The sequence below is a fragment of the Scophthalmus maximus genome, chromosome 2, assembly GCF_022379125.1.
Source record: "Scophthalmus maximus strain ysfricsl-2021 chromosome 2, ASM2237912v1, whole genome shotgun sequence".
Lineage (NCBI taxonomy): Eukaryota > Metazoa > Chordata > Actinopteri > Pleuronectiformes > Scophthalmidae > Scophthalmus > Scophthalmus maximus.
The window spans coordinates 20,041,376-20,062,131 of NC_061516.1; the positions used below are offsets into that span (position 1 = coordinate 20,041,376).

The 20,756-nt window shown below is 44.8% G+C and overlaps 2 protein-coding genes across 5 annotated transcripts in view; one reads left to right on the forward strand and one right to left on the reverse strand.

The window, feature by feature from the left end:
• Positions 1–20,756, forward strand: part of LOC118300637 (rho GTPase-activating protein 26-like) — a 149,916-nt gene that overhangs the window by 14,898 nt on the left and 114,262 nt on the right. For 2 of the 3 annotated variants that reach the window (XM_035625218.2, XM_035625217.2), the window contains 2 exons: positions 10,201–10,245; positions 10,583–10,636. In XM_035625218.2, coding sequence (XP_035481111.2) covers positions 10,201–10,245; positions 10,583–10,636 — 99 coding nt within the window. The remainder of the gene's footprint in view (positions 1–10,200; positions 10,246–10,582; positions 10,637–20,756) is intronic. The other variant, XM_035625219.2, reaches the window with a different exon arrangement.
• Positions 11,274–18,500, reverse strand: spry4 (sprouty homolog 4 (Drosophila)). 2 transcript variants are annotated; one of them, XM_035625220.2, is made up of 2 exons: positions 18,229–18,500; positions 11,274–15,897 (listed from the first exon to the last, which is right to left on the reverse strand). In XM_035625220.2, the coding sequence occupies exon 2, from the start codon at positions 15,844–15,846 to the stop codon at positions 14,686–14,688; it is 1,161 nt and encodes a 386-aa protein (XP_035481113.1). In that variant the 5' UTR covers positions 15,847–15,897; positions 18,229–18,500; the 3' UTR covers positions 11,274–14,685. The 2 variants fall into 2 exon arrangements, with proteins under 2 accessions (XP_035481113.1, XP_047183786.1); XM_047327830.1 differs by lacking the exon at positions 18,229–18,500 and adding an exon at positions 17,148–18,166.

The following is a 20,756-nucleotide window of genomic DNA, read 5'->3' on the forward strand; positions in this document are numbered from 1 at the left end:
GTGGGACAGAGGTGTCTTTGTCATGGCCAAGGTCGCTGAACAGGTGCTCTGTCTTTGTTCCCTCAGTGCCTCTCTGTAACTCTCCCTTTTCTCGGCCTTTTGTCTCTGTCTTTCTCGTTCCCGGTCTGCAAATCTCTAGCTGTGTTTCCCCTCCAAAGTAAACACATTCAATTTTGAACAATTAGAGGATTATCCTACTGATTGGAAACTTAAATAACACAAAAGGGATTCATCTCATTCTGATTCATCTCATTTTTTCAGTTTCATCTTATAGATAGAGAGATAGATTTACAGATGTCATGGTATCAGGCACGCAGAAATAGTAATATAGAAATCTAAAACACGCAAAACTATACAACTAAGGAATAAACATAAGCAGAATACAGAATATTCATGGAAGGTGCAATTAGTTACCAGTAATTTACACAAGTTATTCATCTATTTATTTAGTTTGCAATAAGCTAATTCAGGGCATATGAACACAGAAAGGACCCCGTTTACGTAAACATAAGTTAATGAAGTTAAGAGAAACTGACACAAGAAAACTGATCAATATTTGTCAGTAGCAGAGAGTGGACAGCATCTCCAATCGTGGTGCAGATAGTTATGACTTTAAAAGATCATTCTGGTTTATAGAGAGACGAATTCACAACATTACACCCAGACCAGGATTTGTTCCACTAGCTTTTGTAGTTCAGAGCAATCTCTCATTCACCAAAGAATCAAACATGCTCCTGGCGTTTACTTTTTATATTCTAGGACAAAACCACCGTCCACTCCAACAGATATGCGTCTTAGTTATAATTTCTTCTGTGTAGAAAACTTCAACAGTGCTGAATGTGTCTGACCTAACTTCCGCCTCTCGACTCACTTGTGTCGAGCCGTGACGTTATGGCTTATGGGAAATGGCGTTTGTTAAAGACCACAAAAAATGTAAACAGTAAAAAAAACAAAAAAATGATATTAGATAATTTAATAAAACAGCACTAAAACTACCATCAATGTTAGGCGAGCACACAAAATCTGTGGAGAAAGACTGTTCCAAGACTGGATTGTTAGTTATTAGCGTATAAATGTCAGTGGGATCTTGAAATGGAGGTTTTCTTACTCTTGGAACAGAACCCGGAAGTTCTGGTTTTACTTTGGCCCTCTATTACAACTTGAGTCGTGTTTGTAGTTTTGGCCATCTCTCTTTTTTGGTTATGATAAAATTGTACTCCTCAATGTAATTGCCGGGCTCTCAAAATCACTCACATTAAGCCTGATGCGGCAATAAGTACGAGCAGTCGGGCGACCTTACATACTTTAAAACAAGCCTGGAAGTAGGAGCCAAACTTTAAGGGTTATACATTCAAGATTCTGAACATTAATAAAGCAGCCAGCAGTTATTTTCTACGTTAAGATATTGTGGGGCAGAGAACGAAGTCATAGCTTCTCTGTTCTTTGTTTTTGTAGTCGGCCCAGGTGTGTGTTCATGATGTCGCATGTGACACCCTCCCCGTGACACCGCTCGGCCTCCATGTTCGTTAAGTGAAGTGGTTTGAGCACCAAGTCAGTGATGTAAATGTGACACCCATGTGGAAATGATAACTGGCTGCTAGCATCTTGCTGAGAATGTGAAGGGAGACGGAGTTGTGGCTGAAGGGAGGTAGAGGGTTTTGGCCTCTAATTTTGTGTGAAAACGACGTATCAAATCATAGTAGATATAAGACGTTGTATGATCTGCCGACAAGTGTACATGTGCCAAAACTCAAAGGATACATATTTGCTATCTAGATAAAAACTCACCCAGGCTTGACCGGATTGCATTTCAATTTTTCAATTTTCCTCTTTTGGGTAAAAGCATTACATCAGAGCCATGATAAATAACCCATGACTTTAAAACTATTTGTTTTTTCTTCCATTACATCTACATGGTTAGTATTAGTTCTAGTTCATGTGTGACCTTAGCGGTGAAGGCATACAGTTCATGGAGGTATGGGCCTCCAGCATCATAGTACATTGCTAGGTAACACACACACACACACACACACACACACACACACACTGAGGAAGATTTACACTAATCCAATGCTCCTCGATGGAAGAGACGGCTGTTGAACGATTCCTCTCTCATCACCTCTTTCTTTCTTTCTCCCTACCACTAATATGCAAGATGCAGTAAGTACGTGGGGGGGTCTGAAGGATCCGTCTCGTAAGCATTTCAGTGAGACCACATCCTCGCCCTCAACACACACACACCACAGGAATAGTATTGTGGGCCAGAGGGCTTCACAGGCCAGACCACTTCTCACAGACTAACACTGCAGCCACAACATTTACAATACTTACTGCTAATATACCTTACATTCGTGTGTCTGTGCACGGACGCGTGTGTGTGCGTGCAGATATGCGGTTCGGCTCGACTATATAGGTTCCTGTTGTTTCCTCGAGATTCTTTTTCTTGGAAGCCATTAACTAAATCACATTTTTCACAATGGCTGGCAGGAAGTGAGTCCAGGGGGTTTATAACTCATTTCCTCTCTCTACGTTTGCAGAGGTTCGGTCCTGCGAGGCCTATTGATTGGCAGCTGGATGGAGAGCTCTGTTGAATCAGATTAAAAGAGCGGTATCTCATTTTACATTGCTAAGGTTGGAGGACTCGCAAAAAAACTATATACGCAAATACATCCCTTTAGGTCTGAATGGCCTGTTGTGAACCCGTCTGACTCGGACAATCTCCTGCTGCGTTCTTTGAACAGCAATTGGTTCCGGACATTTTCTGGAGTTCATGTCTGGAAATACCCTAAGACGAGCATTTGAGAATGACTTACTTGAATCGCGTTTATTTGTAAAGCTTTTCGGATTCGGGAGTGCTAGTAACTTTAACTGATTCTCACTCCAGCTTTGCTGTCATGTACGTAAATATTTCAAATATTCATCTCTGTTAATCTGGGATAATATACCTCTTTCTGAACTACAGTGAGACTGGCTTCAGCTAAGAGACCTGTGACCTTCGTGAACAGAGAATGCATGACAGGAACTTCACAGGAAGAGAAAAGGTCAGCCAACAGGAACACGACAGTGCCAACAGGGCTAAAAGGAAACATTGAACCACAGTGAGACATGCCAAGATACCCCACCCTGAGGTCCTAAACGTGCACACGCAAACACACACACACACACACACACATACGCGCACACACACATGCACACACACACACACACACACACACACACACACACACACACACACACACACACACACACACACAAAAACGCACAAACTGGGCACCAATGCACACAAATCGCACATACCTGAGAGAACATGACTTGACCTCATTTCTCTTTGCCCACAGGTGAGCTAGTGTGAGAGATGGCGAGGTGTTGGTTGTTTCCAAAGGGTTACCATGGAGATTTTCCTTGTTGCTCATGATATTGACTAAGCAGATGTATGTTAACAGGACAGACAGAGGGCATTTTGTTAGCGACCGACCATAGAACCATGTGACGTTTACAAGGGGAAAGTTTCACAAGTGTCTCCTCTGCTCTCCTCTCCTCTTCTGGATGTGTGCAACATCATGATTTCAGTGTCTGTCATGGTCACTGTTGGATTTGTAACACAGAGCTGCTGTAACTTTATTACAACACATCACAACCCTTCAGGTTCAGTGTGAGTGTCTATTAGTCGATTGGCTTTGTGCACGTGTGTATTCATTCATAGTTAGTGCATATCCACAGGATGGACTTCACGTAAGCTTCCCGTCCAGTCTGATGTGTAACCTGATTTCTTTCCACATGGTTTTCATCTCAGCGACATCTACAGAAACACTTTGCTGCGACTGAGTTTCATTTACACCAACGTCCACCAGTACGTCAGAATTCCTTATGTCTTATTTTGCCGCTGGTTTTTGGATTTTGTTTGACTGCATTTTATAACTCACAAGCGCACCTCATAAATCCCAGAGCAGCAGAGACACTCCCCACCATTTCTCAGTAATATTTCGAGACCCATTTTTCTACATCATGTATGTGGTGCTTTGAACTGGCCACAAGACAAATTGGACTTTAATTCGTCCTTGTGTCTTTTCTCCCACCTGAGTCCATCATTGCGTCCACAATGTGGATTTGAACCTTTGAACCTCGTGGTAAATCTAAGGAATCACTGACCGTCAGTTATGTTTAAGATTCCTCTTCATATTTTGCTCTATCAGCCACTCTAGCTCTGAAAGTTAAACTCATGATATTGAATGAACCTTATTGCCACAAAACATTCACATAAGGGCAGTGGTTATACAGTGTGTGATGCTCTGGTTATGAAGTTATGAAGTGAATTCAGCTGTTTATCACTTTTATTCCATCTTTTAAATTGGGTTCAAATCAAAATGTGGTTCAATTTGATGCAAAGTCAAGTCAATTCGCATATTTTTGGATTAAAATAAAATGTGTTCTAATTCACCATTTTGGGAAGTTATGGCAGGAACCTTTCACCATGTTCTATCACTTTACAGACCAAATTATGTTTGATTCATAAAAAATAAAATAAAATAATGGGTGACTAAATTGATGATGGAAATGTTTGTTTGTAGCAGCCCTGGTTGATTTCATTCAATTCAAGCATATACTGGGCTTGACTTGTATTTTTGCAAATCAAATTTACAACAGAGGAAAAAGTACGAATAATTGTCAACTAATGATTAATATAATTTATAGTGAATAAACCCAAATCAAAAACGACTCTGGCTCACACGCTCCTGAAAGCCTGTTGCTTTTCCGCCCCAGACAAACGGGTATGCACTTTTTGTTTTTGTTCACCACTGTCAGTATTTGTAATGTGTTTCTCATATAGTTCTGTAATTACTGTCCTCCAGCCTGAAAGAAACCAGCCTCAGCCTCAATTTTCGCAATGACAATAAATAAAACAACAACATGCAACTGTAAATAGAGACAGCGTGATGGCTTAAAGATGTTCCAATCAGTGCGGCGTTTAAAGACTGATTCAGTTGTGTGTGTGTGATGAAATTGCTCTCCAATGTTGGTGCTGACCTAAAGCAGAAGCTTGTCAAAAGCTTCTCCAGACTTAAATGAGTCCAAACCGAGTGTCCAACCTAAACCCCAGGAAAATTCACTGAATCGGAATTTTACCGGTGAAGTTTTCGAGGAAATTATAGGTAATTTCTCCACCTGAGAAGGAGTCCAAGTAAAGAGACCCATGGGGCTGAGGAGGACAGGATGTCAGCTGTATCCCGTAACAAGTGGAGGTCAGACTGAAGGTGATGTTATTCACTATCTGTTGAAATCGTGAGAGACAAAAAATAAGTCAGCTTCACTCCAGGAAAGGGAAAACAAGATTAGAGAAAGAACATATGAATAGTTGGACAGCGAGGAGGGGAGTGAGAGATATGAGAGCTATGAGAGCAAAGACGGGAATCAAAACAGTGTTTTGAAATCCTGTGTGTGTGTGTGTGTGCGCGTGCACGCACACGCAATTTCTTCTGTGCATATGCACGTGTGTGTGTGTGTGTGTGTGTGTGTGTGTGTGTACCATCACTGTTTGTATCAGAACTGAGTGTAAGAGTCTCAGGCCAAGAGATAAATGTATGAAATGTTATTGTGGTGGGGCTGGCCCTGCTCCAGAGGAAGTGCTTGGCTTTGACAATGCTCTCACCAGGAATGCACTGCAGGCCGCCGCCAAGTGGGCGTGTCGCTGCTCCGGGGTCGGAAGCCAAGTTTGGTTGGTTCAGTTTTTGGCCCCTCCGATGCCTCGGGGGACCGTCCTTGCTTCACTGTTGTTCAGAAAAAAGAGAGAGGGAACGAGCAGGCAAAAGAGGGAGAAAGAGGGGAGAGTAGGGTGTAGGTTTGTGTGTTCTTGTAAGCTTAGTTTGTATAGATTTGAAAGAGTGTGTAGTGTACGTGTACGTGTACGTGTACGTGTGCGTGTGCGTGTGTGTGTGTGTGTGTGTGTGTGTGAGAGTGAGTGTGTGTGTGTGTTTTCCCTTTGAGAGGAGGATCTGAAAGGAATGCAACTGTTCCTTTACACATGTCCACCCCCCTTAGGCAGCCACAGGGCCTGTTGAAAACAGACACGCATCCATGACACACACACACACACACACACACACACACACACACACACACACACTGAGAGAGAAACACACAGAGGTTGTGGAATGGAAGGAAGTATCAAACTACACCGGCAGAATACTTATCAAGAGCAAGGCGCAAAAGCTGCCCATTAAGATTCCAGACTTTCACTGCTTAACTTCTGCATTAAGAAAACAATGGGATCACAGTACAATATAGAATAACGTGTGGAATACCACAATTCTATATTTCAAATGTTACAATCCCCCCCCCCCCGTGTCAGCTGTCAATCCAAGAACCTCGACTGCGGTCTTGAAGCAAGGGGTCCACTGACAAAAGTGGGTTGTGAATTCCTTTGCGCAATTTATTTCTCTAACCTTTTAATGCATTTGGTGTGAACATTATGTAACATCACATGTTATCTATCTTCATCTATAGCCAGTAAAACCTAGGGTAAAAAAAAAAGTCATTTCATACGTTTGGAGCTCAGATGAAATCCAATTAAAAAAAAAAAAAAAAATGCTGTTTGATGGATTTAATTTGTTTTGTCTTTTTATGTGCTGCTCCTTTTGTCGACACGCAGCCCTCCCCCTGGGTACAGGGTTCGTATAATGGTGGTATAAAGGGAGAGGGGCTGTAATGGAAAGCCGTAAAAAGAGGCCGCTGTGGCGCAGGCCTTGGTGCGCTGCAGACTGGCAGTGCCTGGCGATAAGAGGCTGCGGCCTGGATGGCCTCTCTGAGGGGAAGTGATGCAAGACAGTAGCTCTTTGTTTCGTGGCATTACTTGGTCCCATGCCAGTGGCCCCGCTGAATGAAATGGGCCGGTTGGCTTGTTTGCTGGCTGGGTGACTGGCTTCATGGTGGACAGGCTGACTGCCTGGCTGACTTGCTGGTAGGCAGGCAACTGTGGCACTAAAAATCGTGGATAATCTCCCTTTTCTCCTCTTCTTTCCGTCTTTTTTTCCTTCGCTCGCCTCCTTGGCCTCAAAGGAATACTTAAACCGTGAACTGAGTAATATTTTGTTCCACAAAAAAAGAAAAAAAAGACTGCTCTGGTTTGTGATTGGAAATAAAAGCTATTTGGATGTTTGACAATAGCTATGAAGGATTAAATTATTCATGAAAAATCGAAATAATATTTACAGCTGTCATTGACCATGTTGTTGCGCATAACTTTGAATCAGACAAGCTTCCGAGAATTCTGAACAACCGCCTCCTCCTTCGCTCCCTGTTCTCCTCCTCCTCCAACTGTCCCAGCAGCTCCTGCACTTCTCCTCCCTGCTTCCCCGGCCACTTCCTGAGTGTTGAAATGTGTGTTTTTCCTGCAGCTGAAGCCGTCCTGTCACACTTAGGTTCATTTTACTTTTGAATTCCACAGAGGGAAAAGGAGGAGGGGAAGGGAGGGGGCCGAGGAGGAGATACCGTGTGTGTTTCTACATCTGTGCCTGTGTGTGTGTGTGTGTGTGTGTGTGTGTGTGTGTGTGTGTGTGTGTGTGTGTGTGTGTGTGTGTGTGTGTGTGTGTGTGTGTGTGTGTGTGTGTGTGTGTGTGTGTGTGTGTGTGTGTGTGTGTGTGTGTGTGTGTGTGTGTGTGTGTGTGTGTGTGTGTGTGTGTGTGTGAGTGAGAGGCAACAGGATTTTGCAGTCTGCAGGTCTAAATGTCAGGGGTTCCATTTTCAAGCAGCATGCACTTGCCATATATGCCTCATATACCGTATAAACTACATTACAGACGTTATGCATTATGAACACTCTAAAAACCCTCTCTCTCTCTCACACACACACATGCATGCACGCGCACACACACACACACACACACACACACACACACACACACACACACACACACCCCCACAAAGTCACCTGCAGGCAGCCAACCATGTCACCAAATGCATTTCCATCCACCTATTTATCTTTATCCATTTCCAATTAGCTGGAATGGAAACTGTAAAAGTAATAAAACAAACAAAAACAGATAAACAAAAGTCAACTTTTGGGACTCAACCGTATATACGGTGTTGTAAAAGTGACTGAAAACTGCTAATCGTGTAAGCATTTCCAAATGCTCGCTGGTGATCATGGAGCTGCTGTAACTTGGACTAGAGACCGATTGTCTAAACTGTAAAGCTTGGCAAAAGAAAGCCCACAAAGACATGACATGTTTATTTTTCTTCCCGGAGCTTTGTGAGTCGTAGTGTAGCTACAGAAGGAGTTGTTTTCCACACCATGACACTCTACAAAGAATAAAATGACTAATTGCCATGCCTGAAGCTAATCTGAGTTCTAAATGCCCCCCGTCTATTGGTTTGGGTCAGTTGTTTGGTCTGATATTGTGTAGTTTGATCCCGACCTAAGCAACAATTTGTCACACAAGAAGGAGATGTCGTGCAGGACAAATGGCCAGCGTTAGACTTACTGTGTTTACAAAAATCTATTTGCATTTAGAAATTCCATAAATCAATAATGGGGGTAAGAGAAAGAGAGGAAAGTTTGTGTGTGTGTGCATCTGGGGTTAGTCAGTGGTGCAAGGGGGTTCGGTTGAGCACTACGCCAGATGTGAAAATGACTTTTGCAATATGTCATCTAAACAGCAAACTGCAGGGGATTTACTTGAGCTGACTTGATGCACATAAGTGCTGGAAAGTCAAAACTACAGTTAGCTTCTTGAAAATCTCCAATGGATTCGGGGACCAGCTGAGGGGAAACATTATTCATTGCAGGAAACGGGCATGTGGTTTTCCCCACAGCCTCCGAGCATTAGTCTAACACATGTTGCCTTTATGCAGATTCCCGCTGAGTGAAAAAGTGGCGGTTTGCCCCTTTAAGTGGTATCTCAGGTCACATCGACGCACGCGGCGATACGGTGATCTGGCACTTTGCAGTACAAGTTCTGCCAGTTGTGAAATGTGGCAGATAAGAAAACAAATACGAGAGGCGGGTCAGGTCAGATTATGTCACTCGGAGGTTGCACCTGATGATCCTTTTGTCCTGCGTTATCGCAACGCCGCTGCTGCTTTCAGTAGTTTCAGTAGAACCCATATGTGGGTGACGGTTGCACACACACACACACACACACACACACACTCGTTACATGTGTCCTGACTGGAACAAAGTCCCATCCAGCCTGGGGGGCCTCCGAAGCTCTGACACACTTTTACTGAATGCAATGACCCCTCTGTTACTCCTCTCCTCTTCTTCCTCTTTATCTTTTTTTAATTAATGTCCTGTTGTGAGATAAATAAAGTATATTTCATTCCCATGCAATTTCCCGGTAACACCACAATGCTTGGATTTGTGAATTTCTGCATTTGCGAGAAATGAACCAGTATAACAGAAATGGTTCGCAGCAACAACAGCTGATGTGTGTATGTGCGCTGGGTGTGACGACCTTATTCTTGACATTGCACAATGATGCTCAAACACAAACATACAGCAGCTACAGTGTGACACACTACTCTAGCTTCCCCCTAACACTGTTTGGCATATCTAAAAACAAAAAAAAAATCAATCACATCAAATATGATTTCCTAACATTCTCTGGCTTGTGTCTGTTGCATTGTCTCCCGTGGTAAAATCGAACCGTTCTGGATGGTGCAGCAGGCCAAACCACAGCACAAATAACTATTTGCACACACGCACACACACACACACACACACACACACACACACACACACACACACACACACACACACACACACACACACACAGGCTCTGACCCAGGAACGGTTCCTCAGTGAATCCAGCCTGCCACAACAGTAGTTGATAATAAACGGTTTCTTCTTCACCTGCTTGAGCCGAAGCTTCCTGTGTTGATGATATACATGTGGCACGGTGGGGTGGAGATGACAATGTAGGTGTGGAGGAAGTCAAATGCAGGTGTTTGTTTGCGCGTGTGCATGCGTGCGCGCGTGCGTGTGTGAGCTGTCCCAGGTGGGTGCCGACAGACCGGCAGGTGAACAGGCAGGTCGGTCTCTGATCTCACCTGTTGGAGCAGACACAGCAGCGCCTGCAGGGCCTCTGCAGCGGAAACATGTTCTTTACGCCATGCTGGAAAAGCCAGATCAACTCTTCTCTTCTCTTCTTTTCCTTCTCCTATCTAACCATTACTCTCTCATTTGTTCCCCTCTCCTCTACCCAGGTGCGAGGAGGGAGGAAGAATGCCTCGGGTGCAACGACAGCACAGGTGGGCTTGGGTTTGGGGGGGGAGGGCGGTGACGACAGTATGTGTGTGTATTTTCACACTTGTCTTTCTCAAAGGGACCAAAAGGAAATCCCCATGAAGTAGATCATAAAAACATTTTTAAGGTGAAGACAGGGTAAGCCTTGGTTAAGTTTAGGATTAGGCTGTGGTGATGTTTAGAGTAAAGGTTACGATTATGCAAATAGAAGCTATGGTTAAAATTACAGTCAGTCTCCAGGATGTGAATGTTAGTCAATGTAATGTCCCCTGAAGTCATAGATGAACATCTCTCTCTCTCTCTCTCTCTCTCTCTCTCTCTCTCTCTGTGTGTGTGTGACAGCAGGAATATTTTGTGTGGGTTCAAGTTTCATAAGCAGGCGCTCTAGAGGCAAAGGTATGTTACGCATCCAGATTCAAACTTTGGTTTAACCTGTTAGTCAAACACAGCCACAGCAGCCATCACGTACTGTACGAGTACAGTCCCTGATAGGAAGTCTCACTGGTTCAGGTCTCGTGTTACGTCTTCAGAGGAAGTCTATGAATTATTTCCTGTTACTTATGTAATGTTTTCTTTTGGCTTTAAGGTCAAGCTGCTATATTTGGCCTACACTGTGTTTTATAGAGCGTGGCCTACTCACACACAGGAAGGGCTAGGGGGGCCTCAGGAAGTTGAAGTGTAAAACAACTAAAGGCTGGCGAAGAGAATGATGTTTTAGACAGTGATTCATAGATAAATGAATCAGCATCTAGTGGCCGAAGAAGTATATTCACTACAGGTGTAGTACGAACAGAGAAGTTAATAGTATCTTCAAATGTATTCTCTGTTACTTCAGGATTGAACTCACTTTGTCATATCAGGTTTAAGGAAAAGAAAATTTTGTTTCATTTCATTGCATAAAATGTGTATTTTTTTTCTTTTCAAAATCCCACTTATTATATATTTCATGGTCACTCTGGAAGTAGTGTGTGTGCGCGTGTGTGTGTTATTTGGCTTAAAAACTACTCACAAAAGTAAGGACACAACAGCCTGGTATATTTAACAATATATATTTCCATTGTCAATGTACATTCCATTTCGACATAAGCTTTCTTCACAAACAAAAAAGTTGGCATCTAAATAAATACTATATAAAATAGAACTTCAAAATAAATATATCTATAAAGGGAACCTTTTATATGAGAGATTTTTTTTTCTTTTTGTTATATCTAAACAAAACAAAAGCACAGATCTCGTTTCTTAATCCCCAACATTGACATTGCAAAGGCAAAAAATAGGAATGGAGTAGCATCACCCAGCTGTATGAGACATTTCCTCCTCTTCAGGTTGAAAACAGCAAAAAAAAACCATCTGTGCCCACATATGAGCAAAGGGGAAAAGAAACAAACGGTTTTTAATCATTGAGTTGTCGTTGTTGCCGATTAATCCACACCCTGAACAGGCGATAGCGAGCACATGTTAAAGTATAAATCGAATGTGAATTGAAAAAAACATCAACATCACCGGATCTGAGGAATTAAAGAAAAAGAAAGGCAACAATTGTTGAGAAAAGAGGTCCACTGGTTAAAAAAGGATGGCACTAGAACACATCTCCAGAGAGAGAAAAACAAAGGCAGGCAGAAAACGGCGAGACGTGGGGAGAGGGAGAGACAGAGTTGTCTTTCTCCCCCCCCCCCCGTCCCGTCCCGTCTCTGTGGTACGACAAGTTTATGCACAGCAGCTGTGTTTGTCAATCAAGGCCAGGGGTGTTTGTTGGACAATTTCTCAGGGAGGAAGGAGGGAAGAAGAGGGACCTGAAGAAGGGGATGGGGGGGGGGAGCGAGCTTGGACACTGAGCAGTAACAGCAGGAAATGGGTTGATCCGGATGGGGCTAGATTGTGTTCCCTGTGTGGATTCAATGAGTCCACAGTCTTTAGGACGCGGAGAGGAACCGGGGAATTATCTTAGCCTCTCGACTGCTAATGAGCCAGGGTTAGCATAAACAGCAGGGGTTGGGTTTTTTTTCGCGCTTTTCTTTTATTGCTGGGTACACTTTTCTAAATCGAGTGCTAGTGATAGAAACACCTGTCATTTTTGTTCCCCCCTCGCCGAACCTTCCTCTCGCCACCCTCCCTCTTTTTTCCTTTTTTTCTCGCAACCTCGAAAAACATCTTTATCTTACCCTCAAAATATATATATATATATCTATATATATATATATATAGATATATATATATCTCTAATATATTCTCTATATATTTTGTACTGAATTGTAGTTATAATGTACCATGCAATCTTTCGAGGACATTTAAAAGTCTCTTCTAAAGAACACAAATGTTGTGAAACTATTTACAGCAAATAACATTTCACCTGCATAGCTCTATTACTAAATATATCGTCAAAACATTTGTGATTTTTTTGCCGCCCACCTACTATAAACTAGGCGTTCGCCCAGTCACACAATCATTCTCAGTTTTGGCACCTTTCTCTCTAGGTTGCAAGGTTTTGAAAATATTGCCTCATACATTCAAGACTAAGGACAGTGTGTGTTTTTTTCCTTTCCTTTTTTTCTTCTTCCTGTGTAATATCAACTTTGTGCAACGAGACAAATGCGGGTATGAGCAAAAGTTAGGTGCCCTAATGGAAGTTAAGGGTCCAATGTGAACGAGAGGTGTGTGTGTGTGTGTGTGTCACAGAGCGACAAAGGCTAGTATGCCTTTTTGCCAAATAGAAAAAAGGCCATCTGTGTTAAAGGGCAGCGTGCCTTTAAGAACCAACTGCCGTCAACTCCATTTGGCCAGAGTGCATAACAACTGTGATCACTCAGACAGCAGAGACATGCTACTGTGTGCTAGCTTCCTTTGGCAAAGTCCTAAGACTGTCATGCAAGCCACAAAAATAGACTTTGAGGATAAAAGATAGACTTGTCTGACTAATGCAGCTATGCAGCATAATGATTAGATTTTAATGAAGACACTGTGTGTGTGTGTGTGTGAGTGTAGGGGGGAGGTCGGGGTGTGTGGGCTAAATGTAGTACACGCCGATGTAATGTGAGATAGCCGAGGTGGTTAATACTGTGCTTTAGTACATCCTTTAAGGGGTTTGCGTCTTCCTTAAAAGGTTGTGCAAGTGGCAGGTTTGATTTCGACACAAAAAAAAAGGCTGAATAGATACAAACACAACAACGACGACTTTGCTATGCCTTCTCTCCCCCTCCTCGCTCGCTGTCACTTGCATCCCCTCTCCTCCGGAAACATATTATTTTTCTGGCCGGTTTGTCCCTCGCTTAGCTTCCTTGTTTGAAATTATTCAGCATTGCCTTATTGCCCCTAAATGTTTCTTTGCCTTCTTGTGCAAAGAGGAAGCAGACCGGGCTCTTAGGCAGTTTAGAAATCTACATGCAGTAGGCCAAGTTCTAGAGAGGATCACTGTAACAGTCCCTGAGAAGGTTGGGTGTACTTTTTTTTTCTTTTCTTTTTTTTTTACACATTTGTCTACGACACATCGAATTCTAGCATGGTGGGTAACCATTACACTAGAGCATGCAGGTCATGACATGCATTACCTCTGAGGTGATTGGTGAATGGCATCCAAAATCTTTTAGAATGTCTGTGCTTCACCCCCCAAAAATAGGAAACACACTGTAAAGTGATTATCTCTCTCCCTCACTTGCAGTACTTCCACGCGGCACAGAGGGAGGATTATGGGGAATTACCATTATTTCAGTCTCAGTGAGATAGTTTTTACAGGCCCTCCACGGAGATCAAATGTTAGCAATACCAAGCTAGCATTTTTGAAGATATAGGAGGAAAAATAGTGACACTAAGTTGGTGGTGATCATCCTACCAGCAGAGAGAGTAAGGGAGTAAGTGGTGGTTTCACTCTTGTGGTGGCCTATCATAAAGCCGCAGTAAAGGTAATCAGTCGCCTTCCTGTTTGTTCGGGGGGGGGTACACAGGGCTGTGCTTTTGGGGGTGGGAAGGGGTTGCACGGATGATTTATCTTCGTCATCTAACTTCTATGTTAGCCAAATTTCCGCAACCAGCTTCTGATTAGTGGCCGATACAAAATTAGCTGAGAAATACAGAGCAGCAGAGAGGTACAACGACTTTGTGCCTTCAGCCATCTTAGCACAACAGCACAGACGTAAGTCCCACAATATAGTCTTTTCCTCTTGTGTCCTTCTTTCAAACAAAAAAACAAAACAAAAATCCCCAACGACAATTTAAAAAAAAAAAATCATCTCAGGGGGCCTGTTAGCTATTTCAGCTAGCTAACTCTCGCAGATCAGGCCCGTTTTGTTCACCACCCTAACAAACATAGGTCGAAAAGCCATTTAAGTACCTTTGTTTTACATAAGTCATCTTCCAGCAGATTAATGGGGTAGTTTAAGGGGTTGGTGTTGGATTGTCCTATCCACAGAGAACGAGCATGTACGGCCACTGCCAGCCAGTTTGGTCCAGTATCATGACCCCTGCTGCTGCTGCTGCTTCTCTAGCGTCCCAGCTTTTGCTTCCACGCCTCCATTTTTGCACACGGGGACACTCTTGCCACTCTGCAAGTTCTTGCAACGGCAGCCAGGCCTACTAACATTGTCGTAACACTTCTGTCCCAGTTTGGCCAAGCCCGTGGCTGGAAGATAGCACACCAGGCAAGGCAGGACAAGGGAAAGCGCCGCCATGAAGGACCAGCGCGCGCAGCAGTTGGCCTGGGAGCACGAGCAGGGCTTGTCTGCGCAGGAGCCTTCGTCGTCCTCATCTTCAGTACAGTGGTAGAAGATCCCTTTGACCAGGCACATGCAGGTGGCTGTATCCACCAGGCTCTGGGCAGAGCACAGGCACTCCTGGTTGCAGACCCAGCAAGAGGGTAGGGTTCTGGGAAGCGTACACTCCGTGCAGCGGCACTTCCCACAGTGCTCGCAGAGAAGGAGGTGCTTCTTCTCGGCCGGGGAGGAAGGAATCAGCGCCAACCCCTGCTGGCCACCGGTGGAGCACACGCCTCCTGCAGGCATCTTTGCAGACTTGAGGTCCAGCGATTTGGAGGAGGAGGAGCCGGAGGAAGCAGAGGAGGAGGAGGAGGAGGTTAGGACCTTAGATTCGGAGGAAGTGAAGCAGCCTGGAGTTCGGGCAGTGACTGTGTTGAAGGGGCCCTGGTGGGGGTGCAGGTTCGGGTGGTGGTCCACCGTTGGGGTGGGTGCAGCATGGTCCAGCAGCCGCTGATCAGATGAGGTGCTGCTGCTGCTGCTGATAGAGCTGGGCCTCCCGCTGAAGGAAATCCAAGGGTGGGTGGTGGTATCCTGTTGAGGCTGAGGTTCGCACCTGCCCTGCTGGTGGTGCTGGTGTTGGTGATTGTGATGATGGTTGTGGTTTGCCCCAAGGAAAGCCTCTTGATTCTGACCAAGCCAGGTGATTCTTCGGTTTACAGTCTTCTGGCTCGGGGGCTGCTGGGAAACGACAGCTGGGCTATCAATGTAGTCATTCTCCACATGCGAAGACTTTATCTGGTCGATCGGGTAGATGGTGAGGGGGTGCTGCAGGCGGCCGTAGGGCACTCGACTGTCCAGCAGGGGCTGTGATATGACAGATGACGACACTCCCGGGATGTGGTGTGGAACCCTGGACTCCATGTGTAGGCTGGTGCCTTGCACGTCTTCACTCTAAAGCAGCATTTAGCAATACTGCAAAAACAGAAACAAAGGAAACAGTTAGCACTTGCATCCAACTGCTGTTGGTCTTGCTCTTTTTTTCTAAAGGCCTTGTGCTGTGTTGATGCGTATTGGACGTGTCTTTTTCACCCTTTGCATACTCTCAATTTCCTGCAACATTTGTATTTCCACTGCTGATGACTAACCACTGCTTTATCTCAATATTTAACTACTAGAACAGGTTCCCCATGACTGAGACTTTTCTATATGACTATAATAAATCCTTAAATGACTGTCCAAGAACTAAAGGGCTCACTTGACTTTAAATCAACACATCCGACAGCATGTAAAACTGACATATATTACAAGCAGTTTCCCAGAGCCAAGGCAGTTATTCAATCTGGCGTTTTGGTCTCTCAACAGAAATCTGTATTTTTTTCCAGGCCGGATCTCTGCAATAATCAGAGTTTCCAAACGATCTTGATTTTTAGGGTGAATACCAACTGGGTTTTCAGACCTCCTCCATTCTAACTTTGACATTAGAACAATGGAAGTTGGGCTCTCGTCGCCTCCCTTCTAAAAGAGCAGGGGAGCACCAGAGAGCAAGGCTTGCATGCAAAAGACTCAAGGATGCAAAACAAGGCTGAGCAAAGAGAGGAGAAGGTTGCCTGAAAAGGGACTTCGACAAAGACGAAATGAACGAAAGAGGCAAAGGAGGAGAGGTCTTTGTGAAGAAACACACAGTCAAATCTGAATTCCTAACAAAGCCTACTTGCACCAAATTTCAACTATACTACTGTAGCTTTTGTAAAATGTCTCTCTCGACATATAGTAGGCCTCTGTGATCACATCTGAGTAGTAATTGGAAATTGTGAATGAAACTGATTTCGTGAACTGCAGGTTTTTTTTTTTTTTGTGAATGAAAGCCTCTGGCTGCACTCGGTTTTGCAAGCATGAATCAGTGCGCCCCATCGCGATGAGCCTGAATGGAGTCGGCTGCATCCATTTCATCAGTGATCGCTCGGCAGCCACAGAAAGACCTTATCTGTAGCCTACTTTACAGAAATAAAATACAAAATGGGATTGCGGACAAACTGCGCAGCACAGGCGACACACGTCCACTGACCCACATCTGCGGGATTCAGTAACCTCCGTGCCAAATAAATGCCACAAAACTCCGAGAGACCATCCGATGCAGTGTGTGCTTTTTCACAACGCTTTCAAGACGGCGTGAATTCCATCCACGCACGTCAACCTGCGTATCGACGGGCTGTTCCACGAACCCCAGGCAGTGGCCGTTTCTTCGCTGTGCCCTCGCTTCGACCGTCGGCTCGCGTTCCTCTGCCCCTCTCCCTCGGATCCGTTCGTCGTTGCAAATGCCCGGTTGAGAAACCTGTTGCGACATTTGCTGGCATCGTCAGAAACCCAGACCCATTTACACTGAGCTCAAAGTCGGCGAGCGGTGCGTGTTTGAGCGCGCGTCCGTGCGCGTCCGCGTCCCCTCCCTTCGATATGTGAATGAACTGAGTCATAAAAAGAAAAAAACCGGAGGCGGCCGCTCGACACGCTCGAACTGCGTGTTTCTCTGGGCATTGGGACGACGCGTTCAACACGTCGCTCTCGATGTGTGCAAAGTGACAAAGGTACGAGCCACGGCGATGGGAACGGAACACTGTGTGCCGCCGACGGACACGCCACTGTGGGTGTCGTGTTTGGTCCGCGGCAGTGAAGTGCGTAATTTGATGCGTAATCCTGGCTCATATCGGCAACTGGCCACGAAAATGAGCTGATTAAAGAAATACATGTGTTTTTATGTCTATATATCTATATAGATAGATATATATCTATATATCTATATATCTATATATTAGGGGGGGGCAGATAAGATGACATTTCTTGTGGTTGATACCAGAAACACCTGACTCAACCTACACGGAGTGCCAGCTCGGCGGTGGCTGCCGAGCGAGATCGACACACGCAGATAAAACCTGCTGGGCATCACAGAGTGGACCGAGACCGCTTCTGGCTCAAAGACGCCGCTTCACATCGTCGCGAGAAATGTTGGAAAATCTGCGTGTGCCGCCGAGGAAACGGCGTCTCTCGGGCAGGTCGCGCCTGTGCTGCGCCCCGCAGCCTCGCTTGTGGCACCAAATCGGTGGTTAAATATTGACCCCGCGTGCAAATACACGAGTCGGAGGAACGGCTTGTTGGGAAAATGGAATTTACAAAGCGCGTCTCCGAGTGGATTTGGGGAGGAACGGGGCGACGCGTAGGCAGCGGACGAGTCGGGGTCTGTGCAGCCGCACGACGCTCACGAGTCACGCGCACTCAGCGACCAGGAGACGCCGGGAGGTGATCACTTACTGCGCTTTCAGGGTAGAATTCTCATTCTCTTCGTTGCGCACGACTCCTGCGCGCAGGTGATAAGTCCAGTCCAAGCGAGTGGGTATAGCTCCAAAAAAAACAACAACCGTTGAGCAGAGATTAGTCCAAATATTAGGGAACTAATATGGGCACGGTGTGGGCTGAAGGAGAGCGCGTCTCCGGCACTAATCTCCACTCGCTGGTGCGTAAAATGCGACTGCGGTTGTGGACGCAGAGCTTTGGGTATGATGTTGCAACCACCAAAGGGGAGGGAAGTGAGTTTTTATGAATGGGAGGGTAGAGGGAAGGAGAGGGGACGGGACTGCGCAGATGCCTCGGCGTTTTTTTCTCTCTCTCTCTCCCCCCCCCCCCCCCCCCTCTCTCCCTCCCTTTTTTGTGAATGGGAGGGCAGAGCGACTCGGGAGGGCCGAAATGCGGAGGTTACGTTTTTATGAATGGGGAGGACTCAGAATGGCACTGCGCAGGCGCGATGCCTAGGGTTTTTTTTATGAATGGGAAGAAATGGCGAATGAAGCCAGTGTGTGCGCGCGCGTGTGTGTGTGTGTGTGTGTGTGTGTGTGTGTGTGTGTGTGTGTGTGTGCGCGCGCGCGCGCGCGAGAGAGAGAAGGGGATGAGGGGATGGGGGCTTTTATTGGTCACAAGGGCAATGTCAGGCCTGATTTACATAGAGAGCCGGCTCGTCGTCCGTGGTGCCACTCTCGCTTTATTTTAGCCTGATAATTTATTTATCTATTCCGCTGGCGCTTCCTGCTCCATGTTAACGAGACGCTGTTGTGGTGGAGGAGAGGGAAGAGAGGCGAGATGTGAGTGGGCGACGTCTGCAATGAACTACGAGTTATTCCTTCGTCGCTGGCAAATCCAACGCAATATTCTTAGATCCTGGCGAATTGGTGCCAAAATGATCGTCTATGGGCAAGGCGCACCTGGGAGAATGTGGGTTTATTACATAGAAACGGTGGTTATTTTTCATTGCCTAACCCATGATCAGTGTGTACTGGACGAAAGAGGAGAATCTCTCAGATCGCTGCATGCCTCAGCCCGATCAGGATAAATAGTGCTGCTTCCTCTTCTATCTAAAGCGCTTTATTGCGGACGAGAACGTGTCCTTCCTTCCTCTGCAACAATGCGAGGTATGACTACAGCTTCTTCCATGGTGGTGTAAAAAAAAAAACAGAGGAGAGGGAGGAGGAGGAGGAGGAGAGGTGAGAAGGGGGTTGAGGGTTTGGGGGGGGGGGGCAATAACGCCTCCTCTGAAACGCAAACCAGCATGAGGGCAGGCAGGATTCACAAAAGGACAGGATGTTGTTGATTTGTACCGAAACCACACGGAGGAAATGAGTGTGAATTTCCTTTCTCTCGGACATCCCAGTGTGTGTGTGTGTGTATGTGTGTGTGTGTGTTTCCCTGCACCCCCCACCGCCCTTGCCACCACCCTGCTTCCCTCCCCTCCCTCAGCTTGGGGCTTTTTTACCAGTCAAAGGTTAACAGTTGCCCCATTATCCGTTAGCACACATCACCATGGCAACAACTACACCTCCAAATTGGGATTACTGTTTTGGTGAAAGCTGGAGACAGGGAGAGAGTGAAGGGGAAGAAAACGTTTAATTTATTCATATTTGCATGGATCAGGGAGAAGTTACTGTACAATACCCTACTGTGCCATTCAAAGCAATACATTGACAAGAAACAGTCTTCAAAAACACTGAATTAGAAATATCTCCTGATCAATGGCAACATGTGTAAATCACTGTCAACGTTTGCATTAGTCCATCTAGTACATTTTATTGTATAATTCTTAGTTTTATGCTTTCTATGATATGCCAACAATATTCTAATCATATTATTCCAAAAAGTTACTGTGGTGTTTAAGAGTAATTCTAAAACGTTTAATCACCTATTGTTGTGTTATTATAAAAATATTATGGTATAATTATATGGTAAATAAATAATGGTCAAGGGGTGTTTGTCATGTCTTTCAAGGCAGATTTGTGAGCTAATTCCTATTATCCCATATCATTAACAGTATACATTTTCATCAAAGTAATAACATAAATAACATAATCGTGACAAAATAAATACTGTAAGAAGTAAAACTAAGGCTAGTCCTTTGAGGCAATCGTATACGTTTTTGATCATAGGAATGAGATTGACTTAACTTTATATATAAAGCTCTTTTACACAGTTCATATAAAAAGATTAAAAACATATCTGAATGACACAATAACTATACTGTTTTTAGTTATTTTAGCTAAAATATCTACTGTACAGTGCTAAATTCAGCTTTGGAAAAACAAGATATTGTGACCCTATGCTTTTACTTCATGTCTTAATGGATGGTCTCAGTAAAAAAGTAACTAAGAGAAACCGATGTGTCGTCCTACATGAAAGAATGGTAGCTTTCTTAACAGACCCACAAATATATAAAACGTACACGTAGGCCTCTCCTTCCTTTCCCTGACATTTCTCACACACATGCAGAGATATAGACACATACTGGAGATACTTGC